This window comes from Danio aesculapii, chromosome 4, assembly GCF_903798145.1.
Source record: "Danio aesculapii chromosome 4, fDanAes4.1, whole genome shotgun sequence".
Lineage (NCBI taxonomy): Eukaryota > Metazoa > Chordata > Actinopteri > Cypriniformes > Danionidae > Danio > Danio aesculapii.
In genome coordinates this window covers 44,253,400-44,277,802 of record NC_079438.1, presented here as the reverse complement: position 1 = coordinate 44,277,802, position 24,403 = coordinate 44,253,400, and the positions used below count along the sequence as shown (strand labels likewise).

At 34.8% G+C, this 24,403-nt stretch overlaps 1 protein-coding gene across 3 annotated transcripts; it reads right to left on the bottom strand.

Annotated features, from left to right (window-relative positions):
• Positions 1-535: 535 nt before the first annotated feature.
• nrf1 (nuclear respiratory factor 1) lies at positions 536-22,944 on the bottom strand. 3 transcript variants are annotated; one of them, XM_056455761.1, is made up of 11 exons: positions 22,848-22,944; positions 20,542-20,791; positions 19,519-19,633; positions 18,350-18,476; positions 18,118-18,261; positions 15,232-15,390; positions 13,711-13,911; positions 12,448-12,549; positions 12,137-12,324; positions 9,761-9,885; positions 536-2,040 (listed from the first exon to the last, which is right to left on the bottom strand). In XM_056455761.1, the coding sequence occupies exons 2-11, from the start codon at positions 20,762-20,764 to the stop codon at positions 1,880-1,882; spliced, it is 1,545 nt and encodes a 514-aa protein (XP_056311736.1). In that variant the 5' UTR covers positions 20,765-20,791; positions 22,848-22,944; the 3' UTR covers positions 536-1,879. The 3 variants fall into 3 exon arrangements, with proteins under 3 accessions (XP_056311736.1, XP_056311737.1, XP_056311735.1); XM_056455762.1 differs by having other exon boundaries at positions 12,167-12,324; XM_056455760.1 differs by having other exon boundaries at positions 12,167-12,549.
• Positions 22,945-24,403: the final 1,459 nt, after the last annotated feature.

The following is a 24,403-nucleotide window of genomic DNA, read 5'->3' as shown; positions in this document are numbered from 1 at the left end:
GTCCAGAACCAACAAAACCAGTTGTTCAATTCTTGGTAACAGTTAAGTTATAGGTTTGATTCTCAACTCAAACACTGCAACTTGGTTTTTGCAACACCAAGGTTATGGGTTTGATTTCTTGGGTCAGCAAAACCAAGAATATAAATATAAATCCTACCAAGGTCAAGGGATTGATCCATAGATCAAACAATAGATGATGGTATTAGTACCTCCGAGCTCAAAGGTTTGATTACTAGAAAATGAATGGATACATTAAGCACTTAATCCAATGTCACCTTTGTTAAAAGGATCTACAAAATGCATAAATATATATGCAAGATGACGAATATGGTTGTTTTTTTGATGGTAATGTACCGGCATGGGATGAACATAGGGACAAAAACAACAATACACTTCATATATTTCTGAAGTGTAATGAATTAAAAAGGCACAATGAAGAATAATAACACAATTAAGTGAATCCTTAATATAAATGTACTATTTATATCATACGAGCAGGTGATTAATTTTTCTGTAATAATTTTCCAAAGCAGAATTCTGAATAGTGGCCATTTTATTTCCAAGACTGGATAAAAAGGGAAAGACAAAGTTTGCCAATGTCGCCATCATTTTGCACCAGCAACACGGGAGGGTTTGGTTTCATCAAACCGTATATATTTTACAAATTTCACATAAAAAGCCTCTCATTTGTGTGAGGTATAAAAATTCGAACCGATCAGGGGCTGGAAACATGACAGAGTGGATCATGGGTGGAGGAAACAGTAACAAAACATCCAAAATTGCACTGTAGAAACAATACAACAAGAGCTTGAGAGGTAAAGAAAGAGATATGAATTTATGGGTATTTCACTTCGCAATAACATTAGAATTCAAAATACATCCTATTTCATATCTAAATCTTTTTCCACGTGTCTTATTCAAAAGATATGAGTGCACATCTAAACAAACCAAAATAAATAAAAAATAAATAAAACATTTTCCCCAGCAGTTTCATAATAGGATCAGTTTCCAAAATGCAGACATACCATGAATATGTAAAGCTCTCTTTGTTTTCTGAAGTATAAAAGTTGAACGATATGGAGTGCTACATCTTCATCCTTGTCATTGACATTAATAGCAATCGATTAATAGTACAATTCAGTGAATAGTCTATAGATAGCACTGAGAGTTCTGAAAGTTCAAATCTGTACCGGCAGGAAACGGTGGTCTCATTCGATATACCACATCATTCGAGATCATACTTTTTTTTTTTACAATGGGAATTATGTGAAATGCTTACAAAGAAAACTACATTGTACAGACTTACAAAAAAAAAAAAAACCATGCATATCTCAGTAGTCAATGGGATCTAACACTAAAATTGTAATGCAATTTACACAATATATTAATGAAATTATTCAAATATGGCACAAGATGGTTCACAATATATATAATATGTACATAAAAACTGAGGAGAAAACGCATTAAGAATGACCAACACATAATGCCATATACATGGGGGGGAGAAATGAACAAATGACGCCAGTTTTGAAGGCAGAAAATTTGGATTGAGGTTTTTCTTTTCGTGTAATCGTAACGAAAGAAATAATTGGTAATTCTAAGTATCCTCTGCATTACATTTATCAAACACCAGCTAAAAAAAAGAAAAAAACGAAACTAATGTTAATGAATTTAACACTATGATGAAAATAAGACAACTAATTGGGTGTACAGCGTAAAAAAAACAAAACGGAAATGAATAATAATAACAAGAAAACCTCTACACACCCCTGCAGACATGAGAACAGGCTCGAATATTATTTTTTTACACTATATTCCAGCAGCTACTTCACATAGGCGCTGAAGTTCCTGTCCCGCACACCTGCAGGGGTAGAGTATGTCACTGTTCCAGGGTCACCACTTCCACCGCCTGCCCGTCGAGTGTCATCGTGTTGTCGATTCGAGTGGCTACGGGAGCCATGGCCACCTGAACGGGCCGATTGCCCTGGGCCAAACTGGTGACCACAGTCTGATACATGCTGACTGGAATTTGGACGAGACCTGGGGTAAAACAAAGAGCAGTTAGGTTTGTTTTCCATTCTCACTTGCTTACTGTGCAAAATTAAAACATTTATGCAGAAAAATGTTTCCATTTCATTTGTTTAGATCAGTGTTCCTCAACCATGTTCCTGGAGGACCAGCAACACACCCATTACAGGTCTTTCATTCCTGCTAATGAGCTGAATCAGGTGTGTTTGGTTGAGAAGAAATGGAAAATGTGCAGAGCTGGTGGTCCTCCAGGAACGTCACTGAGAAACAATAGCAATGTTTCCATCCACCCATTTTTATGATGCAATGATGCGCATAAATTTTGAAAAAGCGCATAACTGAGTCGGATAATTTCTTCGCAGAATAATTGCTAAAACAACACAAGTTTTTCCAAGATGAGCTCAGTTTACTGGCTAGTCTCGTAATCCAACAACCTCATCTGACTTTGATGGGTATCAAGGACTATTGTTATTGCTCCCATAGTATTTTATGCACTTATATATATATTTTTTTTTTAAAGCTCATCTTGATGTTTTCTCAGTGTTTTTATGCAATATTCTAAAATGTAGGGGTGGAGGAAATATCGATACACCACAATTTTGTAATATTTGACATGGCAATATATGAATACACAGACACCCACACATCCATATATCGGCAATATTTTATCATACTATTTAGTTGAAACGAAAAACGTACACTCCTCTAGACGGTGTTGTGAAACTTGAGTGCTTTCTGGTGAGCGGAATCTCTTTATGCATGCAGCAAGTTAGTAAAATAAAAATGGTTGCGTCGCAGAACGGTGCATGCATACATACAGTACATAGATTTATGCCAAGTCTTTTTTATTAAAACATCGGTCAGTTTGCCTGCTTAATTCCAAAAATTCTAAACAGAAAACAGAATTGTTTCGTTTATTTAAAACCGTTTTTGACAATTTAATGCTGGAAAAGGTTATGAAAATTCCATACACCACAGAATACCGCACTCTAAAATCTCATTAATATTGTATTGTGATACAAGAAACGTGATACTGTATTGTGACCCAACTAAAATGCATATGAACATATGTAGATAGAAATTACAACCTTATTCTTCACGTACGAGCAGGCTATTAGAATCTTGTTGGCTAAAGAATTTCGGTCTCATTCACTTCCACTGATTTTTGAACGTTAAAAACAGCTCGTTATGCTGCTTGATGTTGCAAGCTGATATTTTCTTTATTTAATTAGTCTACTTTTTATGTTTAGTCATGAACATATTTGTTTGTAGAGTAAATGGTTTGATTGTTTTCTGCCATTAATTATTCCAAGTCATTTCTCCTAAAGACAATTTAATCGGAAAGTTCTACAACATTCGCTAAAACTTCCGCATCGCAGAATAAGCTATCGGTGGATATAACCTCTATTAGATGCAACTGTGATGCCGTCAGCGCTGGTTTGGGATGTGCGTAGCTTGTCATTTGAGACAACCGGAGGGAGGGTAGGTTGGATGAGGCCACCTCGGACAGCCATGTTAGAGTTTGAGGGGCGGTGCGTGCTGAGGGCCAGCCCTAGAAAGAGGGCCGAGGGCAGGGCGACTGCATCACACTGCAATGCGGAACAATGGAGTAATTGAGGCAGCCGCTCCCAGCTTCCATTTCTCTCTCTCTCTCCCATTCTCTGACTCTAGGTAAACCCCTCAATCTACAGTACCTCTGTTTCCAAACCCAGCTGTGAGTGGAGCAGTCTGGATTACTGCTGCAGTCACATGGGGCCAGAGGTTGGCCAATACATTAGGGCCAAAAAAGGGAAGGTCAGAACTAACAGTGATTGGTTAACGCGTTCAGTAAGTTTTAAGGTTATGTAGGTTAGTATGCGTAGCATCATTAGTATGTTTCTGTAGGTGGTTGGGCTTGTGCATTAGGTTTTTTGAAGTAAGTTTTACATTTAAAGTAGTGCTATGGTGCACAACTGTCCCAACAACTCAAGTAATGGCTCATGTTTCAATCAATCAATCTCAAAGTATAAATTAATACAGTCACACTAAAGTAAATTATCGGTTTTGACTGCTTAAACAAATGAAAAACAAATAAATGGTAATAAAAAAAAGTTAAGATGTCGTCTCTTCTCCCAGAACATAAAGTGTATATCAATAAACCTGTTCAAAAGCATTCATCACAAAATAATAAGGCCGATACTTATTATTTCAAATATAAATGATATAACATACAAATTGAAAAGTTATTAAAATAAACAATATACACGTTTATATAAATACAAAAAGAAATGATCAAAATATGGGAGAAATAATGCTCTATAATTTAATCTAACCAATATTTTATGTAAAAATGAAGCAACATACTTATTCTGACCAGTACTAAATATTTTAATATATCTTTTTTATTTGATTTGAAAGGGAGGTCTTGGGCTCCCTGCTGAGACTGCTGCTCTGGCAACCCGGCCCAGGATAAGCAGTGGAAAATGGATGGATGGAAATTTTGATTATATTTTTAATTATTCAAAAGTTGTAATTTATGAGATGAAATTGCCATCAAAACATTTTATGTAGTGTATAGTGCTCAGCATATATAAGTACTGCCCCTATGAATCCATCTTTTAAATTCATATTTTTAATAGGAAGCTATACAATATTATATATCTGCATAAACATTAGATTAGTCAGTACTGAAGTCAAATCTGGAGCTAATCTAACAAATTAACTAATGAGAACGGTCTAAAAACTAGTACACCCAAATTTATGTCATAAAAAATATTAAATACAAATAAATAAAAAAAGAGGAAAAATCAACAGAAGCAAAAAAGAAAAAAAAATTGTTGAAATTTTGTTGGTTGAATTTTTTTGCGATATTTTGCTTGAATTTAATTGCATTATCTTTCTATTTTTAAATATGTGTGGTGACTAAAATATTATTTTAATAAATATATCTGTTTAATAAATCTGTTTTGTTTAAATGCACCAAAATACATGGCCTACATTCATTTTCAAAATGGATAAAAATAATCATTTTCAAAATGGGGTGTACTCAATTATGCTGAGCACTATATTATATCATTAATGCTCACATGTGAAGTAATAATAATGATAAATGACCTGTAATATTTCAGTAAAAATGATGCGCTTTCTTTCAAAGAAAAAGAGCATCCACGTGTTGCACAAGTGACTCAGTCCAAATGCTCTGATTTCTCGTAATCACATTGTCTTGCATAATTGACCGGGAGTTTGTAAGCAGTTTTTCAAGTGAAGTGCCTACAAACCCTCAATCACTCTGACATTGAGGGCTTCTACCAGACCTGCAGACTGAAAAAAAGGCCACTGAAGCAGGAAACATGAATCAGTCACGATTACCTCTGACCAGCCACTTCAAAGCTGCACCCGCGCTGCCATTTCACTGATTGAATGAGGTCAATAAACGCCGGCTGTCCGTCAAGTGTCTTGTTGTTGACTGCGCTCTCCCCAATCCTTCCCATGCCAAAGCGTAAATTAGGGTTAATTGCGCAGCTTAAAGGTGAGGGCCTCATTTTGGGAAGAGACGGCTCTCTGGGACTTGGTTACGTATATGGTGATGCACTAGCATTCTTTGTACTGGCCTCCTCTAAAAAGGGTTACTTGTGTAAAGACAAAGTTGCATAAAGTGGCATCCTCTTATCAAACACCACCAAACTTCCTAGACATCAACAGACGGTCAATTAAAATAATAAATTCTCCGAATTTGGAAATCAGACTATAATCAGTGTTATAATCCAAAGCCAAATAGGAAGTGGATCTTATATATTAGTGCTGTACTCATTACTCTTAGTTTAATTTTAATAATACTGTAATGTTTGTTCGCAAAGGATTGTACATTGGAATAGAGCAGTAATATGCTAGTCAGTGGGGTGAAATCAAGTTTCTTCCACAACAACTAAATAGTACTGGTTCAGTTCGTAAGTTGTCCTTCTCCAATACCGTCAGACCGTGGTTTGAACATGTATAACGTTTATCGCATAAGCTTGTTGTTCATCATGCCCAATCGATTTTCACTGGCGATGAGCTGAGTGAACGTGCAAAATTCCCCCTGACATTAGATGTCGCTTAATGAAAACAGAACCCTCATACTATTTCCTAGTGTATTTATCACATAAGCTTTTCCACTCATGATTAACTTCCTTTACAAACAGCTGGTAAAAAGTTTGTAGCAAAAGTTAGAAGGCATAAAAATAAATAAATAAAGTGAAATCCAAACTGAATTTGGTCTTTAATTGTTGTGCTTGGTTGTGCTAGATGTGTTTTACTGTAATGTCAGCAGCTCAAGGCATATGAACTAAAGCCCCAATCCTATTGGTCGGCCAGTTTTTAATGCTTCATGCCAAACTACAAAAACTAACCCAAGCTCATTTTTACTATTATTATTATTAAGTTATGCTATTTATCATTATTGTATTATTTATTAATTTGTATAATTATTATTATTATATTGCTTTGTCCTAAAAGTTTAAAGAGAAAACGTAAATTTCACTATGTCTGTCATATTAAGCATTTATGTTCTTTTCACTCAATTATAATAATAAAAAAGTAGCTTTAACGCCTGCTGTTTTGTGCATCTGTGCACACTCACATTAGCAACATTTGCTTAGTCACAAGGTACTAAATTTCAGCGATAATAGTGCACAATGATTGTGCCATTTTGCGTGAACCTTAAAGCTTGAATCCACTGATCATTTCTGACACTGCTACATGAGATTGGCTTATTTTGTTGTTTCTGTCAGAATAGTCTGTAAAGGCTCCGCCCTCACTTGGTTTCAGTGCTGCCAGACTGGGCGGATTCCCATCCAATAGAGCGGTTTTGAATTTGATTGTGCAGGTAAAAAATGGCTTAAGTGAGTTGACAAAATTTGGGACGATTTGAAAAACATAATATATATAACTTTTTAAACCAAACGTATCTATGTGCTCTTACTCTATTCAGTTAGTAGTGACCAATGTGTAGGTGAAAGACAGTTGTATCAAAATCTGACTCCCTTAACAAATCTGACTCTCATTCGTGTGCATGCATTTCATGCAGTGCCTGCCATTAAATTCACAGCGGTTTATCATAAAACTTTTCTTGATCAATTTTCCCCCAATTGACAGCAAGAACGAACATAGAAGAGTTGTCTGATTGACAAGGAGCACCTTTTTTTTTTTTTTTACGCCATTATGCATCTACATGAATCCATAATAGGAATACATGGAGCTGCTGTGGAAGCTGGAACTCCTATCTCTGTTGTGTCAAACAAGTCATCGTTTCGTGAGTTGCCAAATCAATTATTTTTAGACTCACCAGATTTACTGGAGACACATTGGAGTACAATAGCTAATTGATATTCTTAAAACTATCAGACTGAAACTAATATCTATAATAAATAAAGTCAGCTATATCTGGAAACACTGTTTGGTTTTAAAACTATGACATATTTGTACACTCCCTAATAGGGGCAAATTTGACAGGCTGTGATTAATATGTTGGACATTTTCAGTGGAAACTTACAACACATGTTCTGGAACATTAATATAACATCTTTCAACAAGGTGCATGTCCCCATTAAATTGCATTTCATTCATATTTAGGATTACTTAAACTTATACACTTGAGAAATCTAACTCTCAAATCACACCCGTGGTTGTATATTTGGGGAAAGGCCCAACGCCCATGTCTTTAAACGTAGTCTTAATTCCTGCTAATCAGCTTTTATGTTTGAATACAGCCTATTCTCTTAATGTCATGTGTTTTATAGACCGGGCTTCCCAGTGCTGACAGCTGGCTCAGTGATTAGACTATGCACTGATAATGGAGAGGATCAAAGCCCTTTAAGAGGGTTCCTCAGGGGTTATAAGGGGGAGGAGTTTCCTTTTGGTCACTAGGGGCAATGGAGTAATCAAGGACACTAGGTAAGAAGGGTCACTGAGAAATGATCAGGTATTAATGAGGACCATTTTTAAAAGAGCATTATGCACAAATGGATGCCGTGTAATTTTTTTAAAAGCACGTTCCCTCATATAACTAATTATTAGTGTTTATTATTATATAAATAAATGATGCACTATATTGATTCCAAGATTAATATTTTAAAGTTATTGCAGTACAATATAATTACTTAAAAGACCAGTTTATGACCAATAATTGTGTGCATGAGCATTAAAGCTTAAATCCACTACTTGTTATTACCTACACTGCTACACGAGATTGGCGAGATTTTGTTGTTTCTGTCAGAACAGTCTGTAAAGGCTCTGCCCCAGCTTATTTGCTTTTTAAAATGTGTTTTACACACTCCTAATAGGGGCAAGTTTGACAAGCTGTGATGAATGTTAATCTGGATATTTTCAGTGGAAACATGCAAACACATTCTAAATGTACGCCATGTACTTTCTTAATGCACGTTCCCTCATATAACTGAGCTAATTATTAGTGTTTATTATTACATAAATAAATTATGCACTACATTGATTCAAAGATTAATATTTTAAAGTTATCGCATTACATTATAATTACTAAAAAGTCCAATTTGTGACATGCACAGTCATAATTATGTAAGAATCGAAACTGACACATCATAATTACAGTAAGGCACTTCAGATACATTTTTCATACTAGTCATGCTTTACAGTATAAATCCACTTTTAGCATTTAAATCTTTTTAAGTGTTATTTACTAACTTTTTAGTTAATTAGTTTAACTGCTATAGAATTTTAGCTAAATTTAAATAGGTTATCAAGTATCAGTTAATGCAAGATAACACTAACTAATGTTAATATAATACAACTACATAAATATTGTAATTATAATGAATGAATTATAATGGAAAGCGTCACATCACCTTCCCGTGTTAGTTGCAAATTACGTGACATCACCCAGATGGAGGAGCTTGGCCGGATACGCCAATTGTGTGGAACAAGCACGTCGTCGTTAATATTTGGAGGAAAATAAATATATTTATGCTTTTTTGGAGTCAAACACTTTGGATAACTCTTGAACAAAAAATAAGACCTCGTAAAAACACGATTAAGACTTTTTAATACCTTATAAGGGCCTTAATTTGATCATAATTGATTTATCAACTTTTAATACATTTTAAGACCCAGCGGACATCCTTGAATAACACCAGATTTGAAACTGTAATATTTGAATATCATTGGGCAATGATTTACCTACATTTAAATGCAATCTTAAATCAAAATTAAACAAGGTTTCATTTCCACTGGCATTCGAAATCAACAATAGATGATTTCTAGATAGATGAAAAACTTAAATCTACCATAATTTCCTATCTCCCTTCAATCTGACTTCATGTTTCATGTCTAAAAGAGTGAACACGTCATCCTACACCGTCACAAATGCCTCCAGTGCACATTACTGCTGCTATCCGACAGTAACACGGCTTCTAATGCATGTGTAAGCACCAGTTCTGGAGTCTGCCGTGCATATGCAGAGCGCTTAGTGTTTGAGGCAAAGCGAGGATTAGCGTGAAGTGTAGAGGCTGGAGTCTGTGACACAGGTCACACACACACACCATCTGTCCCACAAACACCCCGGGGATTAAAACAGACCTCCATGGCCTTCCTCGCGCTCTCACACACCTTACAATACATGCGTAACATCCCTTCACATACCTACACGGATGACGCCGAAAGTGGATTCTATGCATTTATGTATTTCAATGACATCCGGCGAGTGTATGTGTGATTGTGTGTGATGTGTAGAAGATGTTTGTACCACTGCCATCCGGAACTCCAGTTAACGCTCCGACTGCAGCCGCCGTTTCTCCTGCTAACACGATCTGTCCTCCGCCTTGAAGAGTCGCTTCTGCTAATGTCGCCACTGCGTGAGCTGCTGCTTCGCTGTAACACATGCAAGTCAAATGAAAAATAAGTAACATCGTTTTTTTTATGAAAATACAATGCTTTATATTAGAGTTGAGGTGTATTGATTAGTACTGGTGTGTACTGCCCCCTAGTGTAGGAGGTCACTCTGAGGAAACAGAAAATGATAATCACCATTTTACTCAAGTTATTCTGGCTCTAGCTATAACATGTTGAAATTAGGAGATAAACATTTAAGAGTTTATTAAAAATAAAAAAACGAACATACTTTGGTTATCCATAATTATGAGAAGCCAAAGTTGATTAAATTCAAATTAAGATGTTAATTAGGGCTGCACGATAATATATAGTTTCAGCATCGATATCGCAATGTGTGTGTCCGCAATAGCCACATCGCAGGATATGAAATATTAAATTGGTTGAGAATAAGGCATTTCAACTTCGTTTTAAGCATTCTGGTGCAAAAACGTACATTATAAATATAACGAGGAGCTATTTTACTGAATTAATATACAACGTAGACTATACAGTGTTATTTTACATTTAATTGTTCAATTTATGTACCCGAATACTCTTTGACTCTCCAGAAAACCATAAAGCACTAGTTTGGTTTCCAACGTTCGTTGCTCTATTGTAATTATTTTTGTTTGCAATTGTTTTTTTTTATGCCTACATGATTCACCCTTACAAAATCACCCAAATCAATCTAAATTAACAAATTATTTCCAAATTGAGCTATTCATGCCATCTGGTTAAATTATTTTCATATTGCAGAAAAACTAAATATCGCAATGTCAGATTTTTCCAAAATCGTGCCGCCCTAATCTCAATTTGGTCATGATTATGAGATAAAAGTGATCATTAAATTACGAGTAAAAATGTAGACATGATCAATTATGATTCAGCACTGACTCAAAAACTCAAATTTGATGAGTCGTAAAATCAACAGACAGCTGAAAAATATTATTATTATTACTATTAACTAATATTATTATTGTTGTTTTACTATATGTTTGAGATATAACAATAATAATAGCCTCCTCATCTTAACCTTTAATTTACATCTACAGAATCGTGAGAAATTTGTGATCTTTATTTTAAGCAAAAAAATTTGACCAAGACATAATTGACAAGTCATCAATACCAACAAAGTTGAAATTAAAACATTTTGATAGCGCCAACTTCGACTGTTATAATATGAGCGTACTATGCCAAAATTATAAGATAGAAAACAGATAAACCAAGATGTTTATGACTTGGATTAAGTTATAAGCATACTGGCATATTTATCAAATAAAGTGTCAATTTCAACTTAAAAATATTGACTCATGATTATGATAATGGGTGACAAGGTGGCTCAGTGGTTAGCACTGTCACTTCACAGCAAGGTCGCTGATTCGAGTCCCATCTAGGTCAGTTGGCATTTCTGTCCTGAGTTCGCATGTTCTCCCCATGTTCGCGTGGGTTTCCTCCAGGTGCTCCGGTTTCCCCCATAGTCCAAAGACTGTATAAATTAACTGAATCAACGAAATTGGCCGTTGTTTATGTGTGTGCATGTGAGAGTGTATGGGTGTTTCCCAGTACTGGGTTGCAGATGGAAGGGCATCTGCTGTGTAAAACATATGCTGGATAAATTGGCGGTTCATTCCGCTGTGGTGACCCCTGATGAACAAAGGAACTAAACCGAAAGAAAATGAATGAATGGATTATGAGAATAAAGTCAAATTTATGACAGTGTGTACAGTTTTGACTATTACAACTTTCACTTAATGTCAATAAAAGCTATAAAGTATGAATTGGGTAAGAAGTCAATTAATTACAATAGAGTCGTATGACAAGGTGACATAAGCTGAAAAAGTACTTACAATTAAACAAAATTTTAGATAAAAGCTAGAAATTGACAAAAAAAGTATATCAGTTATGAATTCATCAAAAACTCAATTTTCCCCCTTTTTGTGGTGAAAATTGGCTAATATATCAAATATAGTTCACGCTCTCGTTTGCATGTACAGCTGTCCTGACAGTGCTAAGAGAACGGACATTAGATTTACTGCTTTAATGAAGACCGCTGAGCAGAAAACAATGCCTTCTCAGCCTAATTGTTGTGGGACTGGCCTATGAAGTGATTGTTCCTGCTGTGTGAGATTTCTGGGCTGCTGCTGTGACCTGCTTGTGGTAAACAGCAGAACGGGCTCAGGTGAGGCCTGTTAACAAGACCCCGGAGACAAAAACCTGCGCTTCAGTATTTCCTTTCTATTTTTTTTCCTACCCAAACTTCAGCGCTCCCTCCAAGGAGTACCTGTTGAGGGCCATGGTTACAGTTGCCCCGGTTTGCATCTCTTGCGAAGCTGCAACCGCAGCTTCGGCTAAAGAGGCCACAGCCTGCGTGGCCTCTGACGCTTGTGTGGTTTGGATGGTCATCTCGCCTCCCTGAAGTGTGGCCCAATTCTGCTCCACCTCAAAGACAGAAGGAAAATATGGGATGTAAGGGAAGAAATATGAGATAAAAGAATAGTATTTGTGTATAAAGATGCAAACTTGTGAAATATTCAGGTAAGAAATTGTGAGAGTTAATAGTACCTCTCCATCCGTCACTGTGGAGTAGTTCACTTGGGCTACTGTCACTGTGCCAGGCAATTCTGACGCATCTGCCAGTGTCGCTACTGTAGCTCCAGTGCCAACCTGTTGATTAGTTATGAATTTGGGACTTAGGACACGGCAATTTGAACAAAGTTTTCCATCTTAATAATGTAATGCATGCTTTGTAACAATTTATAATATTAGCATAACTTTGAGCATATTACTTTTTAAACTATAATTTCCAAGGCATTTTTTAAAAAGTCTCTCATGCTCACCAAGGTTACATTTATATGAATAAAAAACATGGTTAAATAAGTAAAATTGTGAAATATTACTACAAATGTGTTTTCTATTTCAATACATTTCTGTGAACATTCAGCATTATTATTATTTTACTCTTCAGCGTCTCATTATTCTTCAGTAATCCTTATTGATTATATTTTGATTTGCTGATAATAAAAAAAGTATTGTTTTGGCAAAACAGTTGTGCTGCATCATTCTTCGATGCATAGAATCAAAAGAACAGCATTTATAAGTTTTTTTTTTCATTACAATTATTTTTACTGTCACGAATGATTTAAATTAATACATGCAGGTTGAATAAAAGATTAATTTATTTAAAAAAACTGACCCATAAATAGCAAAGTATATATTTTTAGAAAGACAATGAATTAGACAGGAGTGTTAATAAAATAAATACCAAACATGTGATGTCATCAGTGCCAAGTTGTGGCAAAAAAAACATGCCCTTTTAAACAATCTATTACATTTTTCTTTTTGAAAGTGGAATGAACTAGAAATGAATGAAAATCGTAAATTCTCAGCAGCATTATATTTAGATCTGCACAAATTGCATCAGGTTCCATTTTTGCAGCATGAGCATTAGAACGAGTCACACCTATTTGTCATTATTACAAGATTAAAAGCGATAATGTTTTCTGTCAGAATATAAACTTTTTAATGAGCCCAATAAACAATTTTATTGATGGCATTTTTGGGTGAACGTTTGAAGATTTCTGATTGATATTCAATAAACACGCACAACTAACAAGATTATTATAAAAAGTAGATATAAGAATAGGACTGGAATTCAATCCCAGATATTGCACCATAATTAAAATATTGCCTTTTAATGGAAAAGTAAATGTCCATCCTAAACATTTCGCACTCCCTTACTGAACATAAAGTCCTGCAGTGCAGCTACTGTACAGTGTAGAGAAAAACAAGTGTGCAGTTGTTCCCTGCGCTGGGACCTGAGCTCACCTGTATGAGTGAGACGGTTCCATCAGGATTACTGATCGTCTGCACTACAGTCTGTGACGGCACCAGGTGCGCAATGCTGTGTGTGGCTGTTGTGGCAACTTGTGTGGTGACCTGGTCCTCAAAGGCATAGAGCAGGTCTTCTCTCCCATGCTGCTTATAGCAGTTTTTAACGATAGTCCTCAGGGCCTGCGTCCATGACACCTGTTTCCAATGGAAATAAACCCTCGGTAAGGCAAGATGATGCAAGCTTGAGCCCATTTGTTTTAACTCAGATGTCATTTTGTGAAAAGATGACAAAACGATGTTGTGGCTGATTCAATTATTTGCCTGTGGCATCAGTAGGTTTGTTATATTTTACCATTTATGATAATACATTCATTGTTTTAACAGTGAGCTCAAAAACAAAACATGATTGTGTTGAAGCCTACAAGAATGCAGCTATTAAGTTTCTATAACTATTTAAGATAGCAAAAAACATTGCTTTAATTTTAAAAGGTATAACAGTAGTAATATCACATAAACAAGAATGCCATTTTCTTTAATAACCGTGTGTGAGCAAATCTGATACTGAATTTATTGGTAAGTTTAATCCCAAAAAAATTAGACAAAATGTTGACATGGATTTTCCTTTCTCAACAAAATTACTTCTAAAAAAAAAAAAGATGGAAAAGAACAAGGTGCTTCAAAAAAAGCAACACATTGCAGCGTTTCTTTCCTAAATGGATCAATTTTCAAATGAATCATTTGAATCACTGTTTAATGATTCATTCATAAAGTCACTTCCTTCATAAATGTTAATTACTTAATTCATAAATTATAAAAGTAGATAAACATCTTTTCAGAGTTCTCAAAAAATAGAGAAAAAATCTTAAATTAGGTGCTTTCCACCAAGTTGTTAGAGCAGATGACAGTAGTATTGGTAACTTAGCAACCAACAGTAAACAAGGCAAGTATAGACCATTTTGAGGCATGCAAATAATAACAATGGTCCTAATGTACTTCCTGATTAATTTTTTTAATTTCCACAGCTTATGAAAATCCAAAAATAGCCACATATTGATAAACAATGTTATGATAGCTGTTTTAAAGTTATGCTTATTACAGTTATACTCGTTACAGTAAGGAAATAGTTTAACAAGCAGGAAATGTTCAAGGGCCAATGACATCACCACATTGAAATGGTCTATAATGGAGTCACATGGGTGTAGTGTTCATTTTGTTAAAGTTTTCAACAAATGTGTTTTCATCTCCCATTAACTCTTCTTCACATTAACCACAAGTCCAAAACTATCTAAAAATGAGTTAATTAAGCTATTTTTGCACTTGACACTGGATGAATGAAAGCTACTGGTACATGTTAAAAAAAACTTAAATGACTAAATGTATATGTAATACAACGTGTATATATATTGTATTTGAAATATATACATGTATTGTTATTTATGCAAATTGGTTCCAGGTTATGATTCAAATTATTAATACACAATGTTTCTAGTGTGCTAGTGTCTAATCTAATACTACCCTCTGTTTCTGCTCCTCTGTTCGGACGTCACTGCGCACATTGGCCCAGGGAATATCCTCTGGCCACCAGATGGGCTTGCAGCTTTCTTTCCCCCAGCCGGGCTTCCCTCGGCCTGTGGAATACTTCAGCATTTCTGGAATGAACGCTCGGAGCTGGGCCTGCAAACCGACAAAAACACCGCACAATGACCGTCAGAGACTTTATTCTGGACGTAGTAGAGCACATGATGGCCTCTGGAAAAACAAAATCTGTGTTAAACTAAATTTAAAAACAGCGAGGCATTGATTTCCTCTTCCTTCTGCAGACAGTCTGCCCGCATAAATAGCTTATAAAAAGCTAAAAGTAGACTATTAGGTTTCTATTTAAAGGTTAATCTATGAGCGAGGCTCCACTTCCCACTGACTACAAGAGATTAAGTAGATGAAAAAGAAAACAAAAATAGAGAATGCATGAGACCTTGTTCAAGAGTATATGGTCAGTAAAATTAATTTTTTTAATAAACAATTTTATTAAATATTATATGGGTCATAAATGAGTAAAAACTTTGAATTAAAATGTTACAAATGTACAAATTACAGCATTTTTGGAGCACCAAGTCATATTACAATGATTTCTAAAGTATCACACAGAATTAAATGTTGTTCTCTCACCTAACTACCTTTTAATTGTAAAAATAATACTACTAAACATCTATATAATAAGGATTTTCTGATGTCTCTATAGTGTAACAGCAAAAGTGTGCTTAAACGGATGGAAGGAAAATAATGAAGTGTAAAAAAAAAATAAGTCAAATCACAAATAACGTTTTCTGTCACTTTAAGTTTGATTTAAAACCATAACAGGCTTAATAATTACTAGTTAAAATGGTTAAGTTACTTACATTACAATAAAAGTGTTTATGTGTTTATATTTAAAAGTGCCCACTGACTGTATAAAGCCACATTGAGTTGTACGGGCATTCATCCCAGTGCCCTCGCTGCCCTTGGTAATTGCGTATGCAGGACGGGGATTGAACTGCAGTGCTCTGTAGCAACGTCTGTTCACCTCCACATCACAGGCTAAATTTGGCTTGGAGGAATAAATCAGCTCCCAAAAGAGCTCAGTTCCCTCCCCTTCTGCTCTCGGTGTCACAAACACACTTCCTATAAGCCTGACATTGGACAGTGACAGACAACAACATGGCAAATGGATGGAATAGAAGGATTTTAGGGAAAGAGCTATTCGTTGTTTTAAATACAACCCATGAATTGAAACGTAACACTCACTACATAGTTTTTTTTTTGATCAATTAATGTCCATAATGCTTGATTTTTGCACTGCAGTCACAAAATTATTCAATAAATTTTAATATATCTTAAAATAAATGGACAGAAGTTTCTAAAATGAAAAAATAAAGAACATAACCAAAAAAAGTATACTTATCTATCTATATCTACATAAAACGAAGCATTATTCATTTACAAAATTACAAAAGCATTATTAAAAGAACAAACTTCCAAATGAACACCAAAAATATAAAATAAACATTTTTTTTTTTCATTTTAAAAAGTAAATTAATAGATACATTGCTAAACTGCATACAATTTAAAGCTACATAACAATATTTAAACAGTAACTAAAATAATACTGTAAAATATTAATAATTTGTGATTAATAAACTCAAATTCAACCTGAATTTAAAAATGCCATCGTACAAAATGACAACTGCTGAAACCTAACAATAGGTACTCAATAAACACTGATAAGTAAACAGTTTAATGTCATTTAACAGATTGTCCACGACAGTGTCTTGAGTTGTAGGCTCTTCCTTGTGTTTGTGCAGATGGTCTAATTACGCGGCGAAGGAATTAAGAGGAATCTCACGCCCCCGTTTCCCTCCCCCTGCTCCGCTCTTAATCCACCTGGGAGCCAATCAGAAAGCTCTGTGCCCGGCCACGATGAGACAGATAATTACTGGCGCGTACAAGCCTCACCTGATGATCCCTGCACAGACCTGCCCACAACCACAAGCCAAGCAAGGTGTGCCTGTCCTGAGGGACACCCGCTAACAGCACACCTCCAGCGGGCTAATGAGAAATGGGTGAACTGGTTAAAGCTACTGGCTGAACTGGTTATGAGTGAAGATGCAACGATTGGCTGGGCAGAAGCTGAAACAGGACGGACTTTGCTTCAAACTTTAATCTTTTTTTTTTGGGGATTTGGACAATCTCCAGCCCGGACTTGCACACATTTAACTGCATTGTAACAATTTTATACTATAAAGTCTATAAATGTTCAAGCATCCACAGAGAAACACAAGATATTCTGTATTAACTTTAACAAATGTAACAATTATTTGTTAGTTACCCTATTCTGCCATTCAGAGATGCACTCAACGTTAGATAAAAGCTTTGTATGGATAATATTTGTGTGCTTGGCTGGTTTTTATTATAGCTAATATTAAGGCGATAGCTCTGGGGTTTTACATGTTTCAAAGTCATGAACAAATTAGCAGGATGTGTTAATTTAATCAGCAATAATTTGTTATTTAAAGTTAGAGTAAACATCTGTACTTAATGCCCTTTGTTTTATTGTAATTACAATGCAGTGATTGTCTTTAACTGAAAATCTCAGCAGATAGTTCAGCTTTTAATAAAGCAAATAGACATTTTTTTCATAAAACTAGTATTTTAAAAACAAATCTGGTTTCAAGCTTTAAAAAATATAAGAAATTTATATCAAAATTCTCTAATTTCCTTGTAAAAATATTGGCATTTAAAATCAGAGCATCTCTAGTTATGTGGTTTCTTTTCAGACCAAAGAAAAAAGGTTAAAGTGATGAATGATGAAATGAGACTAAGATTCAGAAGTTTGACTCCTGGCTCATAGCGCCACCTGCTGCCCACCTGTGTCATCTTGTCCACAGACACTGGTATCCCATCAATAGTCAGCGGAGGAAGTTCAGAGGTGAGTTCTCCTCCACCTGGGGGTGCGTGTTCAGCCAGAGCGTTTTCCAGATCCTCCAGAATCATGCTCTTGTATTTCCTCACCTGATCACATGACATGCCAGGAATTAAATCAGAAACAACCATCGGTGCAACTGATAGGAAGAGGGAAATGCACAGTAAATTTACTCACTACATTCTCTAGTGGTGCCGCTCCAAATACTCTAAAAACAGGATTTGGTTTAGAGGGAGATATGCATAAAACAATAGCCTGCTGGCCGACCCGTGTTGTGTATTCGTCTAGAGTTGCTCTCAGCTTCCTGCGGATATAATGAGGTTTGTGTTGTTATTGTTAAATTAATGTTAGGATTTAATAAATGCTTTATTTTGTATTTGGAAACTAAAGTTAAATCAAATTAGATGCAGTTTAACTCAGAATTAACTGATTTCTTTTATCTTTGCCATGATGACAGTAAATAATATTTGACTAGATATTTTTTCATGACACTTCTATACAGCTTAAAGTGACAATTAAAGGCTTAACTAGGTTAATTAGGTTGACTAGGCAGGTTAAAGTAATTAGGCAAGTTATTGCATAACGATGGTTTGTTCTGTAGACAATCGAAAAAATATATATAGCTTAAAGGGGCTAAAAATATTGACCCTAAAATGTTTTTTTTTTTTTTTTTTTTAAACTGCTTTTATTCTAGCTGAAATTAAACAAATAAGACTTTCTCCAGAAGAAAAAAATATTATTAGACATACTGTGAAAATTTCCTTGCTCTGTTAAACATAATTTGGCAAATATTTAAAAAAGAAAAAAAATTAAAGGAAGGCTAATAATTCGACTTCAAAATAATAATAAGACTTCAAATATTATTATTTTGATTAAATATTAGATGCCTGAACAAAAACATTTTAAATACTAAACAATAAGTTCACAAACTATATGGAAAATAAACAAATACAAAAAAGAATTAAATAAATAACAGTAAAATAATTAAAAATATAAGTAATTAAGTTAAGGCTTTACCTTTAAAATATATTTTTGCAACTGAAATTTTAAAATTATGTTTTCAAAGTCAAAAGTACATGTAAAATGTAAATGAAAAAAATGTAGAACAATTAAGTTAAAACAACACTGTAAGAACACATTTTAATATACAGAAGGTTTAGTTTAAAAAACTGTAACATAGGATAATAGAACCAAACAACACAAATTACTAAAACTTAACTTGAAATTAAACGGAAAAATAATAATAAATGCTAAAATATTGGCCACTACAATACAAAAACAAACTAATGTTAATATGCATGTTGTTTTAATCATGATATACAATTTTTTGGGGGAAAAAAGTTTACCTAAGCAGGCGCGTCTGTTGTCTTTTACGGATTGAAGGGTTTGATTCAAAGATGTGAGGCCTTTTACGTTTCTTCCCTGTTGCCACAGCGGCAGCTGCTGCCATGCCAACAGGCCCTAAAAAAGAAAAATCAGCTGTTTTTAGACATTCAGTGTCATCCTGAATTTTTTTATAACACCCTGGTTCAATCTTGAATGGAGTATATGCACAGCTATTCTTTTTCAGCCAATGATAATCTTCCTGTGAAATATTAATGTGATTATTTTCAATTTCACAAGGTTGTTTTTATAGCATTGACGTTGTAATGCAATTACAATACATTCAGTTAATAAGAATTAAGCATTCATTTAGTTGTCCAAGCATAAATCAAGAAGAAAGACAGAGTAACCGTTAGCGCCGTCAGGATCAGCAGGCTAGCGTAGAAACTTTATTGAAAATACTGGAGTAAAATAAATTGTCATATTTTAAAGACATAGCAGGGGGAATTAAATTTAATGTAGTGCTTCTTGTCCGGTCTGAGACCCACTTTATATCGTATATCTATCAGGCAGTGAAGGTTGCTGATTTTTAAAGAAATCAGATCTTAATTGTGCCAATTTTGTAATGGAAAGACTGGAATCACTGGGGCTGGCTGGCTGAATATTAAGTCTGTGTGCATATACCCTATTATAAGACTATTTATGGTTTAAGTGCACCATCTAGTGGTCTGTCTGATCACCAGCAGTCACTGTGCTATTAATGACCAGTATTAGTCATTATTCTCTGAATTTGCTGCATCCCAGACACCAATATTTTAGCCATTTACGAAAGACAAATCACTGTCTGATCATCATCATGGATACGGATATATTAAGAGTCATCATAATTTTCAACAACATTTCAGCGTATATATATCAGTGTTAGTACCATTTGTTCACTTTTGGCATCTGATTGAGCATTTCAACCCAAAATCTGTGGCATATGACATATTAGACTAATCAAAACAAGTGCATTTGTATGAGAGTCAGTATGTGCTGAAATCTACCTGCAGCAGCCAGATGTGCGGTGACTTCATCTGTTCCAGTTGAATTGAGGATGTCGGAGTCATCATAAGCATCATCGTCAGGCGAGGAGGGCGAATCCTCGTCGGCACTCAGCATGCCATGCTCTGTGTATGTGGCGACGTGCACCTGCCCGACCTGCTGAGAGACGGCGTGGGCCTCAATAGTGGTCATATGCTCCGTCTGATGCACCGTATGGTCTTCCATCACCCGATACAGTTTCACTCAAACACACTGAGAAACACACACACAGACAACATATTAGCACACAGGATAACATGCATTCAAAGTTGTAGTGTGTCAAATTAAGTGTTTGCATGCATGTTTATTGTAAAGTACTCAAACATGCACGCATTTTTATCTGTATTTTCATTTACAACGCACTCAAAATATTATAAAACAAATTGCATATTATAATAACTACCACACTTACATTTTACTTATATATTGTGAGTCACTGTTATAAGGTATACTGTTAATATGATGTGTTTGTGATTAATGTGTTTTATATATTGTAACAGCAAATATATTAACAACAAAACATTTCACTTTGTGTAAATCCAGGTAAAATGAGCAATGATGAAATGTGCCCAAAGTCAAGCTAAAATATTTGGTTAATTAAATTAATCCTCTTTGGCTGCTTATAATACACTATGTTTAAAACAGAGCATCATTTAAATGTAATCAGGAAAGCCTGGAGTAAATAAACTAAAAACTGGTTCTTAATACTTGTGACAGGAAATATAACAGGTAAACATGACATTGACAACATGACGAACATGCCAACATGACAGTGACAGGTATTCATTTAGTTTTGCCTGTTTAGTTACTAGTATATGTTCAATTAATACTATAGACATTATATAAATAAACAAAAACATTAGTTTCAGCTAAAAAAAACTTTAATACGGTTTACTTTGATCACCAAATGTTCAGTTTTGTATGACAGAAGTTGTAAATGCATATGCTATTTTCAGACTTCAATATTATTATTATTGTTTTAAACAATAATCCAGTAGAGGGCAGAACACATCACTGGAAATCAATATACTTCCCTCTTATATCTAACTTTTTTATACAAATAGTAATATTTGGCAAATATGGATGGAGTAAGACATGTTGACTCCAAGCATTCACCTAAAATAAATAGCAAATATTCAATGTTGTTAACTGCATATCCACGATCTATACTTACTGCAATTTGGCAATGTGCAATCATGCAAAAAAATACGTCACATTTTACACAGAGAATTTATTATTTAGATGACACACAAACTGAACGACACAGAATAAAAACCTTATTAAAGTTTTTATTGAATAATAATGTATTGAAGTGTCTGACAGCAAAGAGTGTAGTTTAACCATATTACAACTTTTTAATTATTATTAATAGTTTTTTGACCTCTTTAATAAGACGTAAAGTGTGTGTATAATAATGAAATATGACGTATGTGCTATGAATGTAACGTTAACGTTAGCATGTACACACGTAACGTTAGATAAATAAACCAGCAGCTAACGCAGCTACTAATTCATTCAGCGACCTCAAGCAGTAGAAAATGTACTTTTAATGACCAAAACATTGAAAACCTTGATATATAATACCAAAGAACATTTCAACAACCATAAATGGTCATTATAAAAGGTATGTTTGAATATCTCTGAAGCGATACAGACCGGTGTATTAGAGCATTAATAACAAACACATAAATGGCGGTTATTTTCAAATGGTGAATAAATAATACTGTAAAGAAAAGGGACAGTGTGTTGGCAAAATATTAAACACTGTCGCCCACTTAACTTCTTTAAGATCACAATCATTGAGATAAGAGCTAAACATCTAAAATGCTCTTTTTGATCAAATGTAACCGGGCACCGTTGTTGACTGAGAATAAAGCGATATAAACACTCGACTGATCGATAACACTGCTATGCTAATGCGATATTATGCATGCATTCAAAATCCGATTCCGCGATCGAGCATATAGGCACAAACTATCAAGCACTGAAATCCCATTTAGCATCTGGACAAAAAACACAAGCCATTCGATTGCACATCTAAATTCAGTAGGCCAAAGGCCCGCGCCTGCGCCATGATTCTTTTTTTGCCCCAATTTGAGCGGGGTAAATAATAATTGCCATCCGGGCAAAAGTGCTCGAAATCATCTTCAGTTCTGTTTCGCATCGTCGCGATCTGCATCTGAGTGTGTGAAAGGCAAACGCTGCCGGGTTGTTTGGTGCGGCTGCGCCAGGGCTGAAATGGCTGGAGATTGCGCGGTAGGGCACTAACCTCAGAGCGGCTGCGCTACTTCGGGCCTGCGCGGTGCGGCGGAGCTGTGAACACCAGCTGCAATGGAGGACAAAGAACGAGCAGCAGAGTGCGCGCGTCCTGGGCTCAGCGGCTGATGCGCGGTCACGAGCGAAGTGCACAGAACAAACCCCGCCCCTCCCTCTCGTGCTACACACTACGTGATGCTGCAGCACCAAGTGCACACTACACTCACAGAGAGTGAGGGAAAGGGTGTGGGAATGCGACGTTTCTATGGCTCCGATTTTTTTTGTTTAGTTTTTAATAATAATAAAGAACAAATAAATAAAAATAGTTTTTTTTAAGTCTTTGAGGTGCAACAGACTGTACGAAACACCTCCAAGCTAAAATATATAATTTAAAAAGCTTTAAATGTCATAGTTGTTTAAATAAAGACCCAATCGATCACTAAAAAAAATAAATAGAAAAATTAGGCTAAAATATCCTTTGGAAAATATTTAAATTAGATAAAGTTACATTATTACATCTTTCCTTTGCATTATAGTAGTCCAAACTGCATCTGCAGTACTTAATTTGTTATTTATCCAGCATATGTTTTGCACAGCGGATGCCTTTCCAGCTGCAACCCAGTTCAGGGAAACATCCATACACACTCATTCACACACATACACTATGGCCAATTTATTTATTCAATTTACCTCTACTGCATGCATTTGGACTGCGGGTGAAACCGGTGCATGCAGAGGAAACCCAGGCAAACATGGAGAGAAATGCCATCCACATAGAAATGCCAACTGACCCAGCCAGGACTCGAACCAGCGACCTTCTTGCTGTGAGGCTACAGTGCACACAGAGCCACAGTGTTGCCCGTAATTATTATTTATTATTATTTTTACTGAATATTACTTTTATCAATTTGTTTGATTAGTATATTTTATTTATTTTTATGCTTTTTTCTTAAATTTGTTCACAGACCACTATAGCACTATATTGTGGCTCACTGGGGTTCCTGGGCCACAGTTTGAAAACAGTTACTTGTTTACTTACAAAATTATTCCTCACAAATAATGTGTTTGATGTTTGATGTTTTAATTTGGCAAAAGTTATGTGTGCATGTGCGTGTCCATGCATTGCTGCATAATTCACATTTAATTGCAAAATTAAATTAAATATTTAAATGTATTTATATAAAATAATATATTTATATTGGTGTCACATGTATTTTCTGTTAATATGAAACATTATAATATAATATAATATAATATAATATAATATAATATAATATAATATAATATAATATAATATAATATAATATAATATAATATAAAATTTCATGCTGTTTATTACAATATAATGTAGAGAATAACAAAAATGAATATGTACATAACACAAATGAACATATTTTTTATGTTAATTATTTAAATGACCATATTGACCATAAAACTATTTATGTATTATTATTATTATTGTTATTATTATTATTATTATTAATATTATTATTATTATTATTTAAATTCATTGCTGATTATATAAACCAAAATATATACATTTGTGTTGCCAAAATGTTTCAGTTGTGT

Excerpts from the sequence above, each read along its gene's own strand:
- nrf1 (XM_056455760.1), bottom strand. The coding sequence starts at position 20,764 with ATGGAAGACCATACGGTGCATCAGACGGAGCATATGACCACTATTGAG. Across the intron at positions 9,886-12,166 it reads GTAACCATGGCCCTCAACAG|CGAAGCAGCAGCTCACGCAG; the intron begins GTACTCCTTGGA and ends CATGTGTTACAG. Across the intron at positions 2,041-9,760 it reads TGGAGTTCCGGATGGCAGTG|GTCTCGTCCAAATTCCAGTC; the intron begins GTACAAACATCT and ends GTTTTACCCCAG.